This window comes from Alligator mississippiensis, chromosome 1 (assembly GCF_030867095.1).
Source record: "Alligator mississippiensis isolate rAllMis1 chromosome 1, rAllMis1, whole genome shotgun sequence".
NCBI classification, from domain to species: Eukaryota; Metazoa; Chordata; order Crocodylia; family Alligatoridae; genus Alligator; species Alligator mississippiensis.
The window spans coordinates 30779846-30801380 of record NC_081824.1 but is presented as its reverse complement, the minus strand read 5'-3'; the positions used below and the strand labels follow the sequence as shown (position 1 = coordinate 30801380).

General features: G+C 42.7%; 1 protein-coding gene and 1 long non-coding RNA gene across 2 annotated transcripts in view; one reads left to right on the top strand and one right to left on the bottom strand.

The window, feature by feature from the left end:
* Window positions 1-8892, bottom strand: part of LOC106738860 (uncharacterized) — a 97258-nt gene extending 88366 nt beyond the window's left edge. Inside the window, exons 1-3 of the long non-coding RNA XR_009462984.1 lie at window positions 7063-8892; window positions 6607-6691; window positions 2445-2534 (exon numbers count right to left, since the gene is read on the bottom strand). This is a non-coding gene — a long non-coding RNA (uncharacterized LOC106738860). The remainder of the gene's footprint in view (window positions 1-2444; window positions 2535-6606; window positions 6692-7062) is intronic.
* Window positions 8893-9673: 781 nt separating this feature from the next.
* Window positions 9674-21535, top strand: part of TAF1B (TATA-box binding protein associated factor, RNA polymerase I subunit B) — a 55325-nt gene continuing 43463 nt past the window's right edge. The window contains exons 1-7 of the mRNA XM_006266288.4: window positions 9674-9748; window positions 13529-13627; window positions 14634-14721; window positions 15740-15837; window positions 17447-17542; window positions 18073-18211; window positions 19723-19879. Coding sequence (XP_006266350.2) covers window positions 9731-9748; window positions 13529-13627; window positions 14634-14721; window positions 15740-15837; window positions 17447-17542; window positions 18073-18211; window positions 19723-19879 — 695 coding nt within the window. The 5' untranslated portion in view covers window positions 9674-9730. The remainder of the gene's footprint in view (window positions 9749-13528; window positions 13628-14633; window positions 14722-15739; window positions 15838-17446; window positions 17543-18072; window positions 18212-19722; window positions 19880-21535) is intronic.

Sequence of the window (21535 nt, the reverse complement as noted above, 5' to 3'; positions counted from 1 at the left end):
ACTCTGAGCTTGTAAGGTGCTGAGAGGGGATATGCCAGGATGAATTATAGGCACATAAGACTAAAAAGGAGTCCCCTGGGTTGCCTGAATTTAAATTTCCATCTAAATTCAGAACTGACATAAACCATAAGCTCACGGGCAACTACATTATATAATTCAGTTCCTAAATCACCCATTTAAAAACATAACTCGAATGGATCTAAATCAAATATAAAAACATTTTTCCCTTTTTAAACAGACCTGTTTAAAATTATATTTCAAATTACAACAAACAGGGTTAAGGCCTCAAACTACCGTATAAATGGTATATGGTAAGGTATATAAAAGGCCTCAAACTTCCATATACATTTGGAAAAAAAAGAATACATCCATGCAACCTTTGGAAATATGAGAGTGGTGTTTTTAATGATAAACTGAATCATGGGGAAATAACATTAACTTCAGAAATGAAGCCATTTTTCACATGTCAACATCATGTTTAAGAATCAAATATCAGTCTTTACTATCAAGTGAATATTACTGGCATTTTACAAATGACAACACTTTCAGTGTCTATTGTGCAGGAAAGCGTTTGCCTTAGTTATGTTTTCAGATTTGATAATAGGCATAGAACAGACTTTCATGTGTTCCAGTTTATTGAAAGTTGAAAAACCAAATATGATCTGAAAAAGCTGCAAGCCTGGTTATTCACTTACAATCTATGAAAAAAATAGGCAGGAAAGGATAACATCAACTAATCCTGAAAACCTGAGACAAGGGGCCAGATTTTCACAAGTATTTAGACACCTAGGCTGCTTGCAGATGTTTATAAAAACAAAACAAAATGGTGCTTGACTTTAAACTTGGCACGCTCCTGTGCCGAGCCCAACACATGCCCAGAAGAGGCAGCACGTTAGTTGTACCCTGCTCACCCAGCACGTTAGTTGGACTCAGCTTTAGATAAAAGCGTCAAAAAGCCCCGCTGAAGAGCCTGATTTCTACAGACGTTGCAGAGCTGGGCTGAACTAACATGCTGTTTCGTCTGGTAAAGCACAGTTTCTTAGTTTTTTTAATGTCTGTAAGCAGCCCTAAAGATGTAGATAGGCAGTCTGTAGTATTTTCAATGCTTTGTAAGCTGGTTAAACACCTAACCTGATTTTGCCCTTCTGAAAGTATGACTAAACACCTACATATCTTTAAAAATCTGGCCCATGGTGACCTTAGGCAAACAGGTCACTTCCTACCTACCTACAATTAATGCTTCCTTTATTTAAGAAAGCATCTCAGATGCAAACCTATTTTAGTAAGCTTACTTTTCATTTTATCTAATTCATTTAAGATTGTCTTACTTCATTAATAAATTTCAAAATGGTAACTTTGGGCTGTTGATTGTAGCCATGCTGGTCTAAGGACATATTAGGCAGACAAGGTTCTTTGGGTAGATGTGGTATCTTCTATTTGACCAACTAAATAGTTGGAAAAATTGTTCTTTGCAAGCTTTTGGCACAAACACCCTTCTTCAGGCATAGAGAAAGTCTGCTGGTGAACTGTGTGGTCTCCTGGGTAGAATAGAAGCCAAAATACAGGTCTATGAAAATGCAAATACGTGGCAGTGAGGATCAGAGGTGTGGAAGACAATGTGTGTGAGACAGGTGGGGAGGGGAGTGGGAATGTTGAACTGGTGATAGAATAATGTAGCTGGTAAAATGTGGACAGGTTAACTGGAGTTATCAGATGACAGGCAGGTTATAATGTGCCATAAAACCAATGTTTATATTTAGTCCATGATTTTTTTGTATCCAGTAGATTTATGACATGTTCCTAGGCTTGTCTAAAAGTTACAAATAGTAACTTGATACAGTTATTTGAATGTCAATTTGTCTCCAAATGTAGATCTGATACAAATCATGAGTAAAGATTATCATTCAGGAAATAAATTGTACTATTCTCCAGTTTCTACAAGATGTAAACCTTAAGAGTATGAATAGATGGGTAGGCGAAAGCTATACAATAAGGGCTGTCCAACTTCTGAATGGCCAGAAGCTGCAGGCCCCCCAGCCATATGTCACAGGGGCCACAGCAGTAGACATCCCTCCTTCATTCCCCACTGTACCACGTACACTTCCACAACCACATAGCCTCCCTCCCTGGCACACAAGCCCCTGGAGCCACACAACCTCCCCCCAACCCCACTGCACTATGGGGGTGCTCCACCTGGCCCCCTGCTACACAGCAGGCAACTCCCACTGCATTGTACTGCACCAGTACCTCCACAGGGGCTCCCTCAGTCCCCCTGAACTCCCTGGCCATGGGCTCCTTTAGTCCTGCAGGCCAAACAACTCTGCCCTGCCCCCAGGGGCAGGGACAGGCAGCACAGGCCATAGGAGGAAGGGCAGCTTTGTCTTAAATAAATGTGTGTAGTGTAGTGCATCTTGTAGTTCACAAGAAGATACACCAAATCTTACGTAAAGGCCACGTGGAGCTGCACGGATGAATTGGAGCCAAATGGATCAAACTGCTGGATGAATTATGCTAACCAATAAGACTGAAAGGAGCTGAAATATAAAAGAAAAAGCAAGATTAAAATAAATTATCTGAACCAAGTGTCCTGCTTGGTGATTCAGTCAGCTGTGGAAAACCTTGCACCAGTCTAAAGGACTCCACAGCAACTGCAGCCCGTATGTATACATAGGAGCTCAGGGAACTTGTATGCCAACCTTAAGGCAAACCTCCAGCTGATGCTGCAACCTTATGTTCAAATGATGCGGGGCTCCAGATAGACAATAATACTGAGCTCTTACAGCACTTTTCATCAGTAGACTTTAAAATGTGATATGAAGAAAGTCAGATGTATTGTTATCCCTATTTAAAGTTGGGGAAATGGTCTGGAGAGAGGATTTGAAACTCAGTTTTCTGGACATTCAGAAGGATGCTTTGCCCCATCATGCTGGAATCTCTCCTGTGTTTTTAATGTTCCCTTAGTCTAAGTTGGTTCTGGCACCCTCTTTCTGTGGCTTTTCTGGCACAATTCTTGAGCGTGGGGGCTCTGTTCCTTCAACTACCATGCAAATAAGATCTCATAGTCAAGGTTCCCTAACATCTACCACCAGTGCTACCTTCTTCTTGAGCTCCCAAGTTGCATAAGCATATTCTTTGCCAGAGCTCCAACCTTGTAGATGCTCTAGCATAGGTGTGCCCAACCTGCAACATACATGCCAGAAGTGGTATGAGCAGCCTCCGTGTGTGGCATCCAGTAGATCAGGGAGGGGACAGGCAGCACAGAAGCTTATAGAGCAGGCAAGTGGGCAGGGAGTAGAGAGTGGAGAGTACAAAGCAGAGCAGAAAATAGAGCAGAGGAAGGGGATCAGAGTGGCATTCAGGGAAAATGTGGGGCTAACTTGTGGCATACCTGCAAAAAAAGTTGTCCCCCACTGCTCTAACATATGGTTTACTTCTTTAGAGATGTGACAGTTCAAGTACATTACTCATAGGTTTGCTAAGGTTTCAAAATTACTGCTATTCTTAGATTTTTGTTTTGCGGAACTCCTGTGTATCTTTCCCTGGCTCAACTTATTTATTAAAGTATTATTTTGGACTTAAGTCAGTCCAATAAGGAGACCTGGATTCTTCCTCTCCTGCATATGGCTCTTCCTCTGAACAATAGGCTACAGGGGCTGCTATACTGTGGTATGCACGTCCCCTGATGTGGGCACAATTCTGGCAGCAGCAGGATTTTTTTCCTGCTGTTAAAGCATTACACCAGTTTCCCTGAACAACAGAGGTGGCTCCAGGGTGCAATCATTTCACACCCCTAAATAATATGGCTTTGCTGGCAGAACACTGCAATATAGAAAAAGGTAGAATCCCACTCTCTCATCTGTGCAGTCATGCCTTTTTAATCTTTAAAACAGCTAGTGAGAAATCCCCCTTTTTAAAAATCAAACTCCAGTTCTCTTTATCAGGTGATAAATCAGAGGTAAAGATCAGGTGATCTCCAGCTTAGCAACTTCTCCCCTAAAGTTCAGGCTTGAAAAAAAAATGTTTTGCACTGGACAGTAGCCAGTTCTTTGTCTGAGAAGATTTCCACATGAAAAGAGGCCCATAGAGGTTTAATGACCCCATGGAATTTCTGTCCAAAAGGAAGGGCAGAAGACCCCACATTCAAAAATAGTTTCAAGTTTGACACTCTAACTCATGGCACTTCAAAGAAAGTGCCATGAGTTAGACCAACCCTCCTGACCCAGCAGAAGGTTGCTGTTGGATTGAGAGGGTGGATGATGAAGCTACACTTTGGAGCCAACACAGCAAGAAAGGCTGTGTGTCTGTAGCCTCTTCCCCTAGCTCTCTCCCACCTCTCCCAGCTCTGGCGCTGTCTCAGGATGGAAGAGGAAGAAAGCAGGGGAGGGAGGTCTGTTCTGGCATTTGCCCAGCCTGTGCTGGAGTGGAGGACGCAGGTGGATTGGAGCTGCTTCAGCCCAGCCCTGCACCCAGAGCACACTAACCGAAGTTAATGAAGGCACTCCACTTTGGAGCGCTCTGCAGCTGTCCACTTTTGTCAGTGTACAGTTGTAGAGCACTTTCAGTCGCTGATTGTGCGACAAAACATTATTTCTGGCAGCTTCCACACAGTGAATCTATGATATTAAACAGAGTACACAGCTGTCCCTAAGGCAGATTCCCCACATCACTACAGGCTGTAATTATGAAGATGTTATAGATAGATAAAACTATGAATAAAGGAAAGTAACTAGTAAAGGGAAAAATTAGACTGGAGTAAACTGTGGAAGAAGAGAGTAGAAGCATTTTTCTCTTCCTATAAAAAACTACAGTGGGCATCATTTTAGAAAACATGCTTACTGTAGGGAATGCTGCTGTGGTATGGGGTGTACATTACCTGACTTAAGGCCCTATTTCTCCTATAGCACCTCAATTTATTTCATACTATATCCATTTGTGAAAGGCCCATGACTTGCCACTTCAGGGAGCTGCACTTGAACCTACTCGCCCACCATGATTTGTTGTTCTTGACACCTCTGGAGGTAGTGCTCAGTGGTTCCTGTATGGGCTCCAGAACGCCTTTCTTGGTTCGTTGTCTGTGAGGCCCCTCCTCCACTATGCTCCTACCCCTTTCTACTCTGGTGTTATGGTAGTTCCTGGCACTGCCTTGATGTCATTGCAGGTTCTGTTTTTCATGTGATGGCTTGACAAAGAAAAGGTGCCATGCCGCAGTTCTGTTCCTTTCCCCAAAACATGGCAACACAAGAAGAATTTATCTTAAAGGAGCTCAATCTGAGCATTGGGCAGGGAACCACTGCCCCCACACTGAGCTGCTCAATCTTGAGTGCAGAGGGTTGAGGGCCACCCCCTGGACTTTTCATCCCCTTCGGGCTACTTGGCCTTTCCCCTCCTCGTCCTTCCCAATTGGCTAGTTGGCCACATGTACCAGGACCCCAGGGCATTCCCTGCCAGGCCTTTCAGGGCTGAATGTCATGGCTGTCCCCTGTTGGCGTCATTCAGAAGCATGGCCGCACTGTGGGGGTGCATGAGGTTCATGGGCCATCCCTCCAGGGCTCACCCTTTTTGGGTCCCCACTGGGTTGCACTTTCCCATCCCCACCTCTCCTTTAATTCCTCATGTGGTCCCTCCGCTGTGACAGTGAGTGAGTTTGTCAGAGTGTTAGGCTGTCCATAAGGGGGACTGAGAGGCTTGGTGTTGCCTCTGGGCCTCAATCCTCTGTGGGCTGATGGGCTCCTCTGGGTCTGTTGGGGTCATCCAGTCCCAGAGAGTATAACCAGCTCACAACTGGCTGTGGGAGCTGCACCTGGGTTTTTCCCAGTTACCTCCTGGCCGAAGCATGCACGCTCCACTTCCCCAGGCTCACTGGCCAGCAGGGGAAGCGTTGGGTTGCTTCCGGGGGTGAGGAGTGCATCCAGCTTCATTCCTGGCATCCACACATGTCCTTCCTTCCCCTTGGCTGCTCTGTTCATGGCCTGGCCACCTGGGCTGCAGTGCCAAGGTAAGCCAGGCAGGGCCTGTCGCACATTACACACAGAACACCCCTCCTGTCGCCATAACACCAAGTCTCCTCTGCCTCCAAGTTCAAAACTTGCAATTAAAATATACATTTAGCATTTAAGTGTTGGTGTAAATGTTCAAAGGACTGCACAGTGAGTAATTCATGAATGCTTACAATACCCCTATGCTGCAGAAACTGCCATGTTGGATTGAACTGGTGCCCTATCACCAAAAGAGGACACTAGCAGATGCTTTAGTGGCAGCTGTAAGAAAACCCTGCAGTGGACATTTCTGGGATAACCTGTCCAGAGTCCCATCACTTAGCTTGCGACCTGAAGCAAGAGGGCTTATAACTCCTCCAAACACTTTTTTTTAAACCTAACTGATGTAACTGGATTTTTTCATCACAAAAATGCCCAACTTCTTTAAATCCTGTTAAATTCTTAGCCTCAGTGATTTTTTTTGCCAATTAAGTCCCATAATTTTGAGGTAAATATTACTGTCCACATTTTACTGTACCACAAGATGAATCAGTGGCAGGTCCAGGGGGGTAGCTCAAGGCCTCCTGACATTTATTTTATATACAAACAACAAAAAAGCACTGTTGCTCACCTTGTATATGTGGTAGCCTGTCTTCATCATCTCACACCTGTCATTCCTGTCCTGCTTCTCCCACTCCCATGCTTCCGGAGGTAGCCTGGTAAAGAAAATGGAGAGGCACCAAGGAAAACATTAAAGGTGAGGTTCCTCTACAGCTGTGAGGACTCTTCCTGGAAAAATGAAATGCAAACAGGAGTTTATTTCCCACAGGACACAGCTCTTGCCCAGATCTCTTCCTCCTTCCCTTCACCCTCAGCTATTGGGAAGTCTAGCTCTCCTGGGGTCACAGGACTTACCCCTCAAAGCCCAATTTCCATTTCTCTTCTTATAGTCTTATCCTCATAAACTTCTCTCTCAAACACCCCACATCTCTCCCTCCTTTTCTCCACTCTTGATCTCCAGGGGCAGCTGTCAATCTTGTTGCCAGGAATTTCTCCCTCCCTCCCACTCTCCTCACCCCCAACCTACCTTCTCTGGGAATTGCTGCTGCTCTCTTCTGCAGGCTGGGATCCCTGCACTACTAACACTGATTTCTCTCTACCTCAGTCCCCAAAGTTAGGGGAGGAGTAAAGCTACCTGGTGGAGGAACCAGCTGCCTGAGCTGGACTTGGTAATCAGGTGGTTGCCCACAAATTTGTCTTATTCCTGCCTTTCCCCCTGGGGGCTGGAGGCCACCCTGGCAAAGAAGTGCTGCAGTCAGCCGGCAGTGAGGGTTAGACAGGACACAGCAATGGCAAAAGTCACTGGGATTTTGTCTAAAATTAATTTGCAAGCTCTTTAAGGCATTGACCATGTCTGCTAAGGGATATAGGATGCACAGAATGTTTCAGAGGCAGGCCCTGTTGTAGGGTCTGATATAAAACTGAGCCCATGACGTTTCAAGAGCAACAAATTTGACACTGATAAAAAGTTGGGACTTACTCCCACAAGGTTTCAAGGCCAAGATCTTAGCAACAAAGGCCACCACAAAGAGAGGGTAGGAAGAAATTCCCCCTTTACAGTTAGTTATTGTAATTCTCTATTATGTGATGTCTTGCAACTTCTGATGCATTTGGGACATGGGTTTGCTCATGCATTGGGCCTTGCTGTTGGTAAGAATCAAGGGTGGATTAAGGGAGGTACATTTGTACTTTCTCCCCTTTGATTTCTGCTCTACCCAAGCTTTAAAGCCAACTGCTTAGGAGGGGCAATGGCATTTCTGTTCAGGCAGCACTGAGTCAATTGACTTCATGGCTCACTATGATCTGATTCCTGTTAATGTCACTTAATTCCATAGGTGTTAAGGACCCACTCTCCTTTTTAATGGTCTTGATGTTCTGCTATCCAAAGTATCCTTTCTTCTGAATTTTGCTCCAGATAAAGTCTCTCTTCTATCTCATTGCCCTGCAAACTGTTTTTTAGCTCTACCTAAAAACCTTAACTGAGATATATTAACTCAGGACTGATGGTGAAGTACTGGAAGCACTCTCAAGACACTCAAGAAAACTAGATTTTGTTACAAGTCTGCATGCTATGTACGTCTAACTATAATAACTTCCAGACTAATGAAACAATCTGTTTTGACTATCTGGATCTTTGTTTTTGGCCTAGTGTCTGCTGTCTTTTAAACTTAATGTATAATCTAGCAAATTCAGGCACATGCTGATAAAGTTATGTTTGCTTTTACTTTGATCTTGAACTGAATAATACAGTGCTTAGGTCCCAAGCCTGTTAAGAAAGTTTCTAGTCTCTTTTAACTGGAGAAAAATGTGTGTCATGAACAAACTTCACAAACCTACTGGATACAAAAAGTCATGGACACACATTAACAACCTGTCCGACATCTGATTCACCAGATACCTCCAGACCTTAACATTTACACTTTTCTTTTTCCCTTTTCCTCCCCTCCCCTCCTTTTCTACCCTTTGTCTTCCTAATTTCCAGCTATTTCACAGACTGCCTCTTTTCTACCTTGAGTAGAGTCTCCCTTATTTACTTTTGGCATTATTTCCCCCTGACTTCCCATTGTTTCCTTAATTTCCACCTATTTACATTCTCACTGACATCCTGGCACATTTTTAGTTTCTTTCATTCCTTGCAGATCTCAGGACAGCAGGGACTCCCTATGCCTGAGTGAAGAAAGATACTTGTGCCTGAAAGCATCAAAAGAACTTTTTTCCAACCAATAAAAGTTATCACATCTCCCCAAAGAAGCTTTCCTGTCATATTCTATGTGACTAACCATGCACCTTCACCCTCCCCCCACCCTTCAAAATCCTAGATCCACCCTGGTAAGGATAGGATGGCCATTGAGGCACCTCAAGAGCAGAGGACAACCCCCCCCCCCCCCCCGCCATCACCATGAACCCCCCCCAGTCCCCCCCACCATGTCCCCACCACCATGAACCTTGCGTGCCTCCCAAGGCTGAGGGCACGGTGAGCTCCCATAGGTGGTGTTGGCAGTGGAGACGTGTTGGCAGTGGAGACGTGTTGGGCGATGCGTGGGGAGCTCCTGCAAGCAGCTGTGGCAGTGTCGGGAGCAGGCCGAGCAGGGAGCTCTCACAGGTGGCCACGGTGGTGTCAGTGGTGGGCTGGGGATGGTGCTAAGCAGTGAAAAATAGAGGACATAAAGGCATCGGGTTTCATATCAATAGAGGACCAGAAAAACAGACTGTCCTATACAAAACCGGAGGAATGGCCACCCAGCTGCCTGTGCATCACTCGGGCGTGGTGTTTGGGGCAGCATCTAGATAAGGGTTGAAGTAGGATTGCCAGCTCTCTGTGAATCTGCTCCCGGAGGTTTATGAGGCAATGACATTAATGAAGGCAAATGCATGTTAAAAATCCAGCGGCCTACTATCTAAATCAAATGCAACATTCACTACTTATTTCCATGAATGCCTGAGCATTTATCTCCCGGGTGACTCTCAGTGGTCGGTCTCGTGGGGGTTGATTTCTAAACCCTGGAGGATTCAACCCTCGCTTGAAAACGACTCTGTTGCCCAGGGCCCAGGCGCCGCTCGGCGCTGCTGTGCTGTGCTGTGCTGCGATGTGCGCTGCTTTGCTCTCGCGCGCGGCGGCCGGAACCCGAGTGCTCGGGGCCGGCGCGGGGCGGGCCGCGCTGCAGCTGCGCAGCTCGGCCGGGGGCGCCGCGGCCATGGACGAGGAGGACACGGTGAGGGCGGGCGCGCCGCCGGGCCCGGGCCCGAGCTCGGGCCCGAGCGCGGGGAGCGGGAGGGGAGGGGAGGGGAGGGGGCGCCGGGCTCGGCTGCGGGAAGGGACCGGCCGGGACAGCCTTGTGCTAGGGCCTGCTTGTGTGTGCCTCTCTGCACATGCGCACGTGAGCCCGTCTATACACACACACCCTGGGTGTGTGCAGCACAAGTAATACACATACACACATCAATATAACTGTGCACGTGTGCAGCACAAGTAATGCACATACACGCATCAGTATATACTATATATATGTGTATACTTGTGCTATACACACACACTGTGTGTGTTTCGAGACAGGAACACATGTATCAGGTACATGCCCACACTGATGCACACATTGGTCAGTTTATACACATATTAATCGTGTGTGTGTAGCGCAAGTAATACACATACACACATCTGAATATATACTATACGTGTATATATACTTGTGCTATACACACACTGCACACGCAAGTGTGTGTATGTATCTGTATACACATACACATTGGTCAGTCTATCCATATATACTGTGTGTGTGTCTATACACACAAATTGTGTGTGTAGAACAAGTAATACACATACACACATCTAAATATATATATGTGTAGATATACTTGTGCTGTGTACACACTGCACACATGAGTGTGTGTGTATCTATATGCATCTACATATGCGTACACACATGCACACATTGGTTGGTGTATACAAATAGTTTCTGTGTGCATTTATAAACACATATATACAAACATATACATACATCATACATACCTGTGCTATATATACTCCATGTGTGCATATGTATATAATATCATATCATTATATATACACTCATGCCTTGTGTGTGTGTGTGTCTGTACACACATAAACCATGTGCATGCATGTGTGTATTGCAACTCAGGCACGTGTTTCCATGCGGAGTGGGTGGCTCTGGATTCTTGGTTCAGTCCACCATACGCTGTTTCTGCCACTCCCGCTTTTCCATCTGTTGTCGTTGTGAGGTTTCAAAGTACAGAGACTTGCAGCAGACTCTTCCTCCATTTGGGATGGTCCTGGGCAGTGGTCTCCCACGAGTTGATGTCCGTGTTGCATTTCTTCCAAGTTGGCCTCGAGGACTTCCAAATCACACACCTGCCTCGTCCAAGTGCTTAAATCTTCTTGTAACTGCTGCCTTCATGCCAGTTCATGACCAGGAGCTTCCAGGCCTCTCAATCCTGCTCCTGTCATCGCTAGCAGGTTGCTGAAAAGCCTGAAAAATGTGCTATCGCCGTTTTCATGGAAGATGTCTGTACATGATTTCTTTTGTTATGGAGAAGCTCCTGCACATCAGCTTCCACAGAGTTCTTGACAGAATGAGACCTTGATCCAACGGCTGGGAGGCCGAGACAGTTGGAGATCTTGTTCCACTGTGGCCTTCATCTGCCCTCGCAGCCACTGAGATTTTAACATCTTCTGCCTGCTCTGCTGCTAAGGACTTGTAGACCCAAGGCTGGGGGCTAGACAGATTTATTATAGCAGTGACCTGTACTTGCCATGTCACAGCACCATCAGAGGTCTTATGTGGCTTTTCAGGAGGGAGAACATTGCCATCTGCTGTCCCCACCACATCCTGGTGGTGCTGCTGCTGCTTGGTCTGCAGCTGCTTATTCATCAGAGTTACCCCTGCTTCTTTCAGAGCTAACCTTCCCTAAAGGTCATTCCACTATCTGCCACCTGTGGATGCACTGGGTCGCAAGACAGCTTTGCAACTGAGAGGGATGGCCTATGATGATCTCACACACATGCGGACGTGCACACACTTTGTATGTGTGTGTGCTTACATGTATAAACTCTGTGTGTGTGTATATATGCATGTATAAACCGTGTGTGTGTATGTGTACTGTTACCCAGTTAACAGATAACGTTGTGGGTAAGCTACTGATAAAGGAGACAGGAACAGGTCTACAGCCCAACCTTTTATTTGCTTGCACTCTAAAACATGAAAACAAACATTTATTGTTTCACTGAAACTTTTGGAACTGGACTGAACCACATCTCTTGTGGACTTAGAAGGTGTCGTTTAGTTAGGATTTACATACTTGGGAAAGAGAGGGCGGGTTTCTTATCTCCTTTCCTTCCCATTGTGGAATATTGTTCAATGCTGACCTGTTTCTTCTTAGTTTATGGTCTTCTCTGACAAAGCTGTTTTTGTTTTTACAAATTATTTAAGCATCTTAACAAAAATATATCTATTACTGCAAAATAATAACATCTAATACTTTTGGTTACATTGGTCACTACTAATATTTTTAAGATAAAGCTATGATACAGTGTATATGGACTATTTAATGCACGGACTTCCCTTATCTCCTTTCAGGGTTTGTGCTTTATTTAATTGTGCTTAATGGCTTCCTTTATTTGCAGACGTTCTCACATCTACAAAGATTCACAGGACAATCACTGAGAAATGGACTTTGGGGCCTTCTGCTTTGCAGTACTTCTCTAGCTTGGCTTAGGCCCCTTGCAAATGGCCGAGGTTGGCAACAGTACATGTATAAAACATGCGCACGTGTGTGTACATATACTCTGTGTTTGTACGTACGTATATAAGCCTCATGTGTTTGTGTGTGTACACATATAACCCAAAAGACTCTCTCTATGCCTGAAGAAGGGTGTTTGTGTCCAAAAGCTTGCAAAGAACAAATTTTCCAACTATTTAGTTGGTCAAATGAAAGATATCACATCTACCCAAAGAACCTTGTTTACACGTATAAACCGTGTGTGTATGCACACATATAAACAGTTTGTGTACGCACACAAACCTTGTGTGTGTACGTATAAATACACTGTGCATACTCATGTATTTATGCACATCTATACCATGTGCTCACACGTGTGTGTGTTGCAGACTGTTAGCTGTCATAGGAGACCAGAGCTCCTCTCGCTGTTAACAAAAGTATTGTAGTTGCTGTAGTGACAGGCTCTCTTACAACCTCTTATCTCAGTTATGTCCCAAATAAAAAACCTTTGCTGAGTTAAAGGCAACTGGACTGTGTTTCTTACCAGACAGCCAACCCAGGTGCCAAATGCATCAGAAAAAGATGAAAGAAATCCCATAGTGGATAAATGTGTACCCATAGTGGATAAATATATATACACAGACACATACATTTATGGATGATTTGGTCTGCAATTTTTTGCTCACAAAAACTATACTTATATATCTACTTTGGTTTGTTTGTAAGGTATAAATCTACCCTGCTTCAGTCTGAAGTCAGTCAGAAGGCAGTATAGATTTGTACCTTACAGACTAACCAAGGTAGACCAACACACACCCCACAAGCTTTGTGAGTCCATAGTCATGTTCATCAGGCAGTATGAAAGGACAGCATGGGACAGTGTATAAAGTGGAATGGGTGATTAGAATACAACAGGTAAAGAAGCAGGAGGGAGAGGGTAGGGGAAGGGCTATGAGGTATACAAGAAAAGAACTTCTAGGAATAAAGGTGTCACAAAAGCTAATTCAGGTAATGGGATAATAATCTGTAGTTGCTGTTTAACTCATGCTTAACACGGTCTAGTTTTGGATAATTTCTTCTTCTGCAGTGTCCTATGGTACCGTGGTTAAGAATCTCTGGGAGAAAATGTTTTAACTGCATTTTGTTCCATCAATATTTTAATGCTCATTGTTGCTTGATAGCTCAGTAGTAAGTGAAAACTTACTTGTCTTATTTACTACATATGGAAGTCAAATACAGTCTACTTTTTTTTCTTTTAGAGAGATTACAATGAGCCCTGTGTACAATGTTCTGATGTAAACTGGGGTCTTACCGACGAAGGCAAATTTTATTGCAAATCTTGTCACAATGTTATAGAGGTAAGTAAATAAACTCTCCACTCCTCTCCACCACTTAAAACTAGTGAATTTTCATTTGGATTACTACAAGTTGCAGACAACATTATGGATCTTTTAATTCTATGGCTAAATTTTGCTGTTAAAAAATGCTGCACCCCCAAACAGTGAGAGAGAGGTGAGCAAAAGGTGCCATGGTATTGTGGCTAGATTGCTTCCAGGACTTGAGTGTCTCATTTAGAACATAGTTAAGTATCTCTACACTATATGATATACAGTATAGACATGATTAGTTGCATCATCCATATACAGTCATAGTTTCCTGTTTGTCATTCTTCAGTTTTAAGATTTATACTTATTTCTAGCTTATTCTTTTCTTTAATTAGGTGAAATGATGCAAATCATAGAATCATAGAAAATTAGGGTTGGAAGATACCTCAGGAGGTCATCTAGTGACCAACCCACTGCTAAAAGTAGGACCATCTCCAACTATATCATCCCACCCAAGGCTTTGCCTAGCCAGGTCTTAAAAACCTCCAAGGATGGAGATTCCACCCCCTCTCTGGGTAGCCTGTTCTAGTGCTTTACTACCTTCTAGTGAAAAATTTCTTCCTAATATCTAACCTAAACTTCCCTTGCTGCAACTTGATAACATTTCTTCTTGTTTTGTTTATCTGCCACCACTGAGAACAGTCCAGTTGCATCTTTATTGTAACCACTGTTCAGGTAGTTGAAGGCTGTTATTAAATCCCCTTTCAGTCTTCTCTTTTCCAGACAAAATAAGGTCATTTCCTTCAGCCCCTCCTCATATGTCATGCCCCAGCTCCCTTATCTTTTTGTCCACACCTTTCTGTAATGCGGGGCTCAAAACTAGACACAGTACTCCAGATGTGGCCTTGCCAGTGCTGAATAGAGGAAAAGAATCAGTTCTGCTGGCAGTGAGGGTTCTTGCACTAAATGTTCTGGCTCAGGTAGCCCATACAAATTAGATATTGCTGTTTTCTTACTAACCTCCCTTTTTATTTTGCAGAGAACTAAAGAGGTTTTAGTTTCTGATGTTATTCCTAATACCAAGATCCAGTCAATCTCCAAAGGATTAAGAAAGAGGAAAAAAATTGGTATGAAGATTTCATCATATATTATTTCTACATTTCGTGTAACACATCTTTCTAGATTTTCAGTTTTTCAGGATAACAATATACTAATTTTAAGTGTTACCAACGTAGTTCGTGAGCAAATTAGGTTTTTTTTCTATAATTGGCCCATGTGCATGTGCTTTATATGGATATTGGAAGTGGTTCAGTCCTGGTATGAAATTTGTATAATAAAGAAGAACAAAATGTGCATACACAAGATAGGACAAGAAGTAAAGGTAGTTGTTGAAACTGCAGCAGACTTGAAATATAAATGAAAGAAGGGCATTTTGTTACATTGCTTTACATTGGGAGAGACAATGAATTAGAGAATAGGAATAATAAGAATGTAGATGAATGTAGGAAAATTTGAAAAGAGCAGGAGGAGCAGGAATTATGAATAGAAGCAAGGGCAAAATTGTGTAACATTTGGAACCACGAGATAATGAGTAGATTGCAACAGATTCTGCCCCTTTTTCAGCTAACACTGATCTTTACAGGATGGTCTGAATGTCTGGCAAGGTCTCTTAAATTAAAATCTCCAGGATTCTATGAAAGAGACAGAAAATAAAATGGAGGGTATGCTGCTTTCTCATCCCTTTGCTGTTGAAATGAGTTCTAGTTTTTCAGGCTGGTAATGGGAAAGAAACAAGCATGCTTCCTTTTCCCTGACTACTATGTTTTGTTTTGTTTCAAACATCTCATCAGCTAACATATCAACATGGCGTTTGTATTGTAATATTAGAGAACTCTCATTTTACTACAGCTATTTGATTCTTGAGAAATATGTGGAAAAGCTGTTGTTATTTGGTTGCTTTTTTGTCATTTAAGAAACTATCCTTCTTTGAGTTATTTGAGGTACTTTGTAGAGTTTTGCCCCAGGATGTGTGGGGTTTCCTTGATCAAAGCAATATTTTAGTTCCTGCGGTAAGAGATCAAGTTGTTAATGTATTAAATGGGTATGTGTGGAGAGAAACAACCATTTTTGTTTGTTATCCTTTAGATAAAGGCTGGGAATGGTACGTTTGTGAAGGCTTTCAGTACATACTCAAGAAGCAAGCTGAAGCCCTGCAAAAATTAGGGGTGTGCCCACGGATGAAGGTAAACAGACCTAAGAGCATGAGCAGTTGATCTTGTTTTTTTCACGAATATTGGTATTCTAAGATAGATGGAATAAATTTATCATAAGAACTTACTGAGGAGGAAAAGGAGGTAAATCTATGAAAATAAATATACTGGGCACAGTGTAGCAGGGCACTGGGGTGTGCCTGCTGCTTGCAGGTGGCAGAGGGGAGCTAATGAGAGACTCACCTGACCAGAGGGTTCAGGCAGGAGCTATATAAGTCCAGAGCCTGCACTGCTCAGGCAATCTCTCCCTGGTAGCCATGAAGTGAGGAGCTCCTGGCAACAGAGCAGAAGGACTCCTGACTGGACATGGATTTATCTAAGCCAGTGGTTCCCAACCTTCTTTGTAGCAGGACCCATTTGTAAACATCAGTGGCTAGTCCCAATCCTGTGCCCCTCACTCCTGGTCTGCTGCTCCCCAGCCCTCAGTGTGTGGGGCAGGGGTGGGTGTGTAGGGTAGTAGGGGCCCCAAGCAGGCAGCCTGCAAGGAAAAAGCCATAGCTTTCCATATTTTTCTACTTTTAAAGGGGAATCCATTTTTAATGTTTGCTGATCCATTTTTAAAGTTTGTTTGCAACCCTTTCATATATTCTTGTGACCAACCGGTTGAGAAATGCTGATCTAAACAACTCTGCAGGGCTGGGATTAGAGGCAAGTTTCCTAGACAGAGAAAGACTGGGTTTTATAGACAAGTGGCCTTTGTTTTATGTTAAACTCATAGAGGGTTTGAGGTGTGTACCTGAGGGCTGAGATGCTTCTTGTTTATTGAAGTTGTGCTGGTAGTTTACCCGTGTGCCCTGCTGGGGCAGGCTCAAGGCCTACTTAGAGAACTGGTAACCCAGGAGCCTACAGACTGAGAGTGGGGGCCCCTTGGTTTAGGAGCCTAGGTAAAGGCTGAAACCTGGACCAGAGGTCTACGAGCCCAGAGGAGGGGGTGTGTGTGGGACTGGGGGTCTGAGAACCCAGAGGGAGACCGTATGTGGGACCAGGGGATATAAAGGTCCAAGGGGGCCGAGTGTACAAATAAGTAATATCAAAGAGAGAATGCTTGCAAGACTTGGGACATGGTGTAGGGGAGGAACAGAGCCCTTAAGGCTATGGGTTCCCTGGAGGGGTACAGATACTTATGTAGCCCTTGAAACTACAGGTGCCCTGCAGGGCTACAGGCCAGCCAGGAGGGCCCATTGAGCTTAGGAGGGCCCATTGAGCTAAGGGTTGAATCAAGACTCTAAAAGGTCCAGGTGAGATCTAGTGGTACTACAAATGGACTAAGGTTCACTCTAAGGCCTTTGGGCAGCCTCCCTTATTCATCCTCTGGTAAGAAGGCTGCATAGTGGGAGAGCAATTCGGAGAGGGCTGTAATAGAGAGTGAGCTGGCCAGGAGTCACATGGCCACCAGGGGGTGTCACAACTGCCCCTGCCACACACAGCAAATAGTAATTCTAATTTTCCAATTAATGTTTTAGTGGAAACAGGCCCAGAACACTGTTCAGAACTTCTTAGTTGTATCAATAATATGTCTTTTTAAAAAAATAATGATTTTATAAGGCTTAGACTAATCAATCTCTCTTATTATTTTTATCAGGATGAAATTCTGTGCAGTTTTTGGAGACGTTACCTTCAGAAGAGCAAACAGGCATATTGCCCTAGACCAGTTAATGACACTCCCCAGGAACTGGTTGTAAGTGTGAATTACAAAGTTGATAGGCAAATGGTTTCTCTTATCTTGGAATGGTGTTCAGTCAGGTGTATGCATTGTTTTAATGTCTTGCTATAAGGACTGTCCTCATAAGAGATTCTAAATAATCTATTTTGATGCTTTAAGACAGTACATGCTGTTTTATGGATGATAAATTGTTAATTTTTAATACCACATTTTATTAAAGCAGCACAAACTACATGTTATCTATTGGCCCGGCTTTGAAAATGACATAATGGCATAGAAATGGGTATATTAAATAAGGTCTGGGGTCTGTAATACAGCCTGTATGTAGGTGTTTATCTTTTTAGGCATGCAGGTCTCTTTATTTTATCTGTAAAGAGAAAGCCAAATCGTTTGTCTTCTGTTCAGAGAAGCCATCTGAAGTTAAAAGATCTCACACAGACTATGATCCCATGTTTACCAGCCAATATATTAACTTTGCTTTTACAAGTCAGGGCCATATATTTTAACTAACTTCAGATAATTCTGTGATTTATTTACAAAAACAGGTATCTGACAGTGCTACTGATGTGGATAGTGAGCCAGAGAGAGTTAGTTCTTTTGACTTGTCATCTTTCTCTGGAAGTGATATAGATGTACAGACAGAACGCAGCTTTGGACAGATTTCTTCAGTTGACAAGACCTCAGGTAGGAACAAATATGTCTACTTGGAAAATCACTTTTTGACACAGTTAATGTGAATTTTGAAAATCTGACTGTTCACTTAGAAATCTTCACTATATATTTTCATTCAGTGCACATGCCATAAATCCTTCCAATTAGTATTTCTAACAGACCAGCAAGTGGTTGGCATGGTTCTTCTCTGAGGAGAGACAGAAGCTAAACAGGCATACAAAACACATTGGAAGACAAAGAAAAAAGTTCCATCATAGACTTTTCTCCCTCTCTTCCTGGAAGAAATATAATAGAAGGTGCTATGTCACCATTAGGAGTACATATATTTAAGTCAAGCTGAATATCAAGATAACAATGAAACATTAACCATGAGGCTTCGTTTAACCCTAACCTATGTAAGCAAAAGGTGAAACTGATGACTGAAAGAATTAGTTATGATTATTTATTTTATTCTCTGATTTTCATTTACACAAGTACTGTGATAACTCTTGCATTGACTTCACCAGTTTTTATAAGGCCTGAGTTGAAGAGTCAGTTTCCTTAATCCACTTACAGGGGACTTTTAATGCCAGCGACTGTTATTTGTAGACCAGCAGGTGGCATCAAAGACCAGTTCGCTCTGCTGAAAGAGAACAGAGAGAACTGTTAAGTTTCCCAGCTATTACACCATCTCCCTTTTTTGACTGATGTGTTGAAGAAGTAAGAATATAATCACCCCATCCCTCAGACCTTGTGCTCTATTAGCATCTGATTCTTGTACCCACTCTTATCAGTGCTACACTTCTAATATTTTTAAACTATATGTTTGTCTTGACACTAAGCGCAGATTTTTCAGATATAGAGATTTTTAAACTGTGTTACACTGCTTAAATACATTTATACTTTACCTTGGTTCTCTTGTTAAAGCCCTAGCTACTTTGAGGTTTAAAGGCACATTGACTTGAGTTGGAGAAAAAAATACAATCCAGTGGTAAAGACAGGCATCTGGCAGCTAATAACTGATTTATCATTCACAGCTCTGATGCATGCAGCTTTGGACAAATCATTTGTCCTTTATTTGATGCTTCTTCGTCTGTAAAATGGAAATAATATTCTTGGCTCATGAGAAATTGTCAAGACTAGTTAATATTAATCATGTGCTACATAAGAGTTAAGTAGTAAACATGGGTCTCACTAGAAAGAGCCTATCAAGGTTAACATTTTATTATATATAGAATTTACTTCCTCCTGGTGCTCATGGGAGACTTGCCTCTTTGATTAATAAGAGATTAGGATACAAAGTTTATAAGTACCAGTGGCACTGCTTCAGTGAGTCTTCATCATCTTGTGTCACAGTAAAAAGAGGCACTTTAAGATTTAAGCTATTTAACACACTAGCCTAAAGTGGTGATTCAAAAATGTCCCTTTTAGGTAAATAAACTTGTTGGACGGTCAGTTTGTCATATTTTCTGTATCTTTTACATGTTCAGTATAATATATTTTGTCAAATTACCTATAGATTTTTTTCCCCCCATTAATAAAAGAAACCATGTCTGTCCACTCTGGGTCGATTGACGGTAGTTCATATTTACGTAAGAGGAGAAAAGAAAACGTGAGGATGTCAATGCCAATGACGCTTTCATTCTGTTATATGGCATTACTCTGGCTGAAAGAACCAATGACCTTGTCGGATCTCTTAAGGTATGATTAAGTCTCTAGTGAAATATTTGCTGCTGTTGTTAGTAATGTGAGTTTTAATTTGTTGCTGACCACTGCCTACTTACCAACTAGTGGATGATGGTAGGCACTTAGCTACAGCATTTCCATGATAAAAGGTTGTTTCTGTTTTTTTAAGAATCTCAAACAGCACCATTGTTTGCAATAGGATTTTCAAATTTATAGTCAGAAAAAGTCTCACTTGTAAGGAAGTACCTTGTCTTTGTCCTTCAACATTTCTTACAGATTTTGCTGAGATATAAATAGTTAAGTGTTGCCAACTATGAACATTGCAATTTGTGAAATGTAATAGAAAAAACATATTAATAAGCATGGTCTATGATACTGCCTGAACAGCAAGACCAGCACTTACTATTTTGGAAGTTTCCAGACCAGGTTGGGAGAATTGTCAGGTGCTCAAATTGATAAAATAAAATAGAAAACATATGAGAAATACATGGCTAGCAAGGCTTAAGGCAATAGAGTCCATGAACAAAAATCTTAACAAAAAAAAATGGTATAGGATGATTTGGCCTGCTGGTATTAATTTTTAAATATATCTTGGACAATCAGGAAACTTTAAACGATTGGAAGAGTTCCAATGGTGAGTAAGTCTTCCAAAAAGGGCAAGTGAAATGACTTGAATAACTGTTGGTTGGTTAGCTTGACATCAGTCTGTTTCAGCATGGTTCTGGGCTTGGAGGGGAGGGGGAATTGGTGGCCCACAGGGGAGCAGGGTCACAAGTAGTAGCCTACTGTTAAAAGGTAGATGACCCCTGATGTACAACGTTTGGCTTAGTGTGGCACGATATTCCAATTAAAAAAATAGTGCTCTGTTATATGAAAGCACATTAACTAGATTAATAACTATCTGAGTGGTGCTTTCCAAAGTGATTGCTGGTGGAAGTTGTCCATGTTGTGTGGGGTTTTCTAGCATGATTCCACAGGGATCAGCACTATGCTCAATTCTATTAAATGTTTTCATCACTGATCTGGAAGCAAATATAAAATTGCTGTGGATAAAGCTTGTGGATGATGCAAAGACAGGTGAGTAAATTACAGGATGACAATAAGCATTTACCTGCTGCAGTCTGAATTGTTTGTTCAGCTGGACACGTTGGAAAAAATGTACAATTTTAATACAGCCAAAAGGTTTTTGTAACTATTTTTTTAAGAATCTCAAACAGCTCCATTGTTACTTCTGCAGTAGGAACAAGAAACATAGATGCTGGCTACAGAATGAGGGACTTTATCCTTGGAAGTGGAAACTCTGAAAATGTAGGGAGCGAAAGGGGCATGCAACTGAACATAAAAGGATTGATGTGAAAAAAAAAAAGAGAGAGAGAAGACTGAGTAGGGATAAGAACATGGGTAGGCAAAGTCTGGCCTGTGGGCTGGATCTGGCCACAGTGGACTCCATTTCCCAGCAACCCCTGCCTGCGTGGCTGGGGCCAGTTTCCATTGGGACCCAGCTGTGATAGCCGCTGGGATTTATTTTTTTTACAACTTTGTACGAAGCATTAGAGAAACAAATGTTAGGATACTGCATCCAGTTGTGATGTCAACATTTTAAACAGATGTTGAAGAATTGGAGAGGGTCCTGGGGAAAGAAGCCATAAATAACAATTCCTGAGATGACGA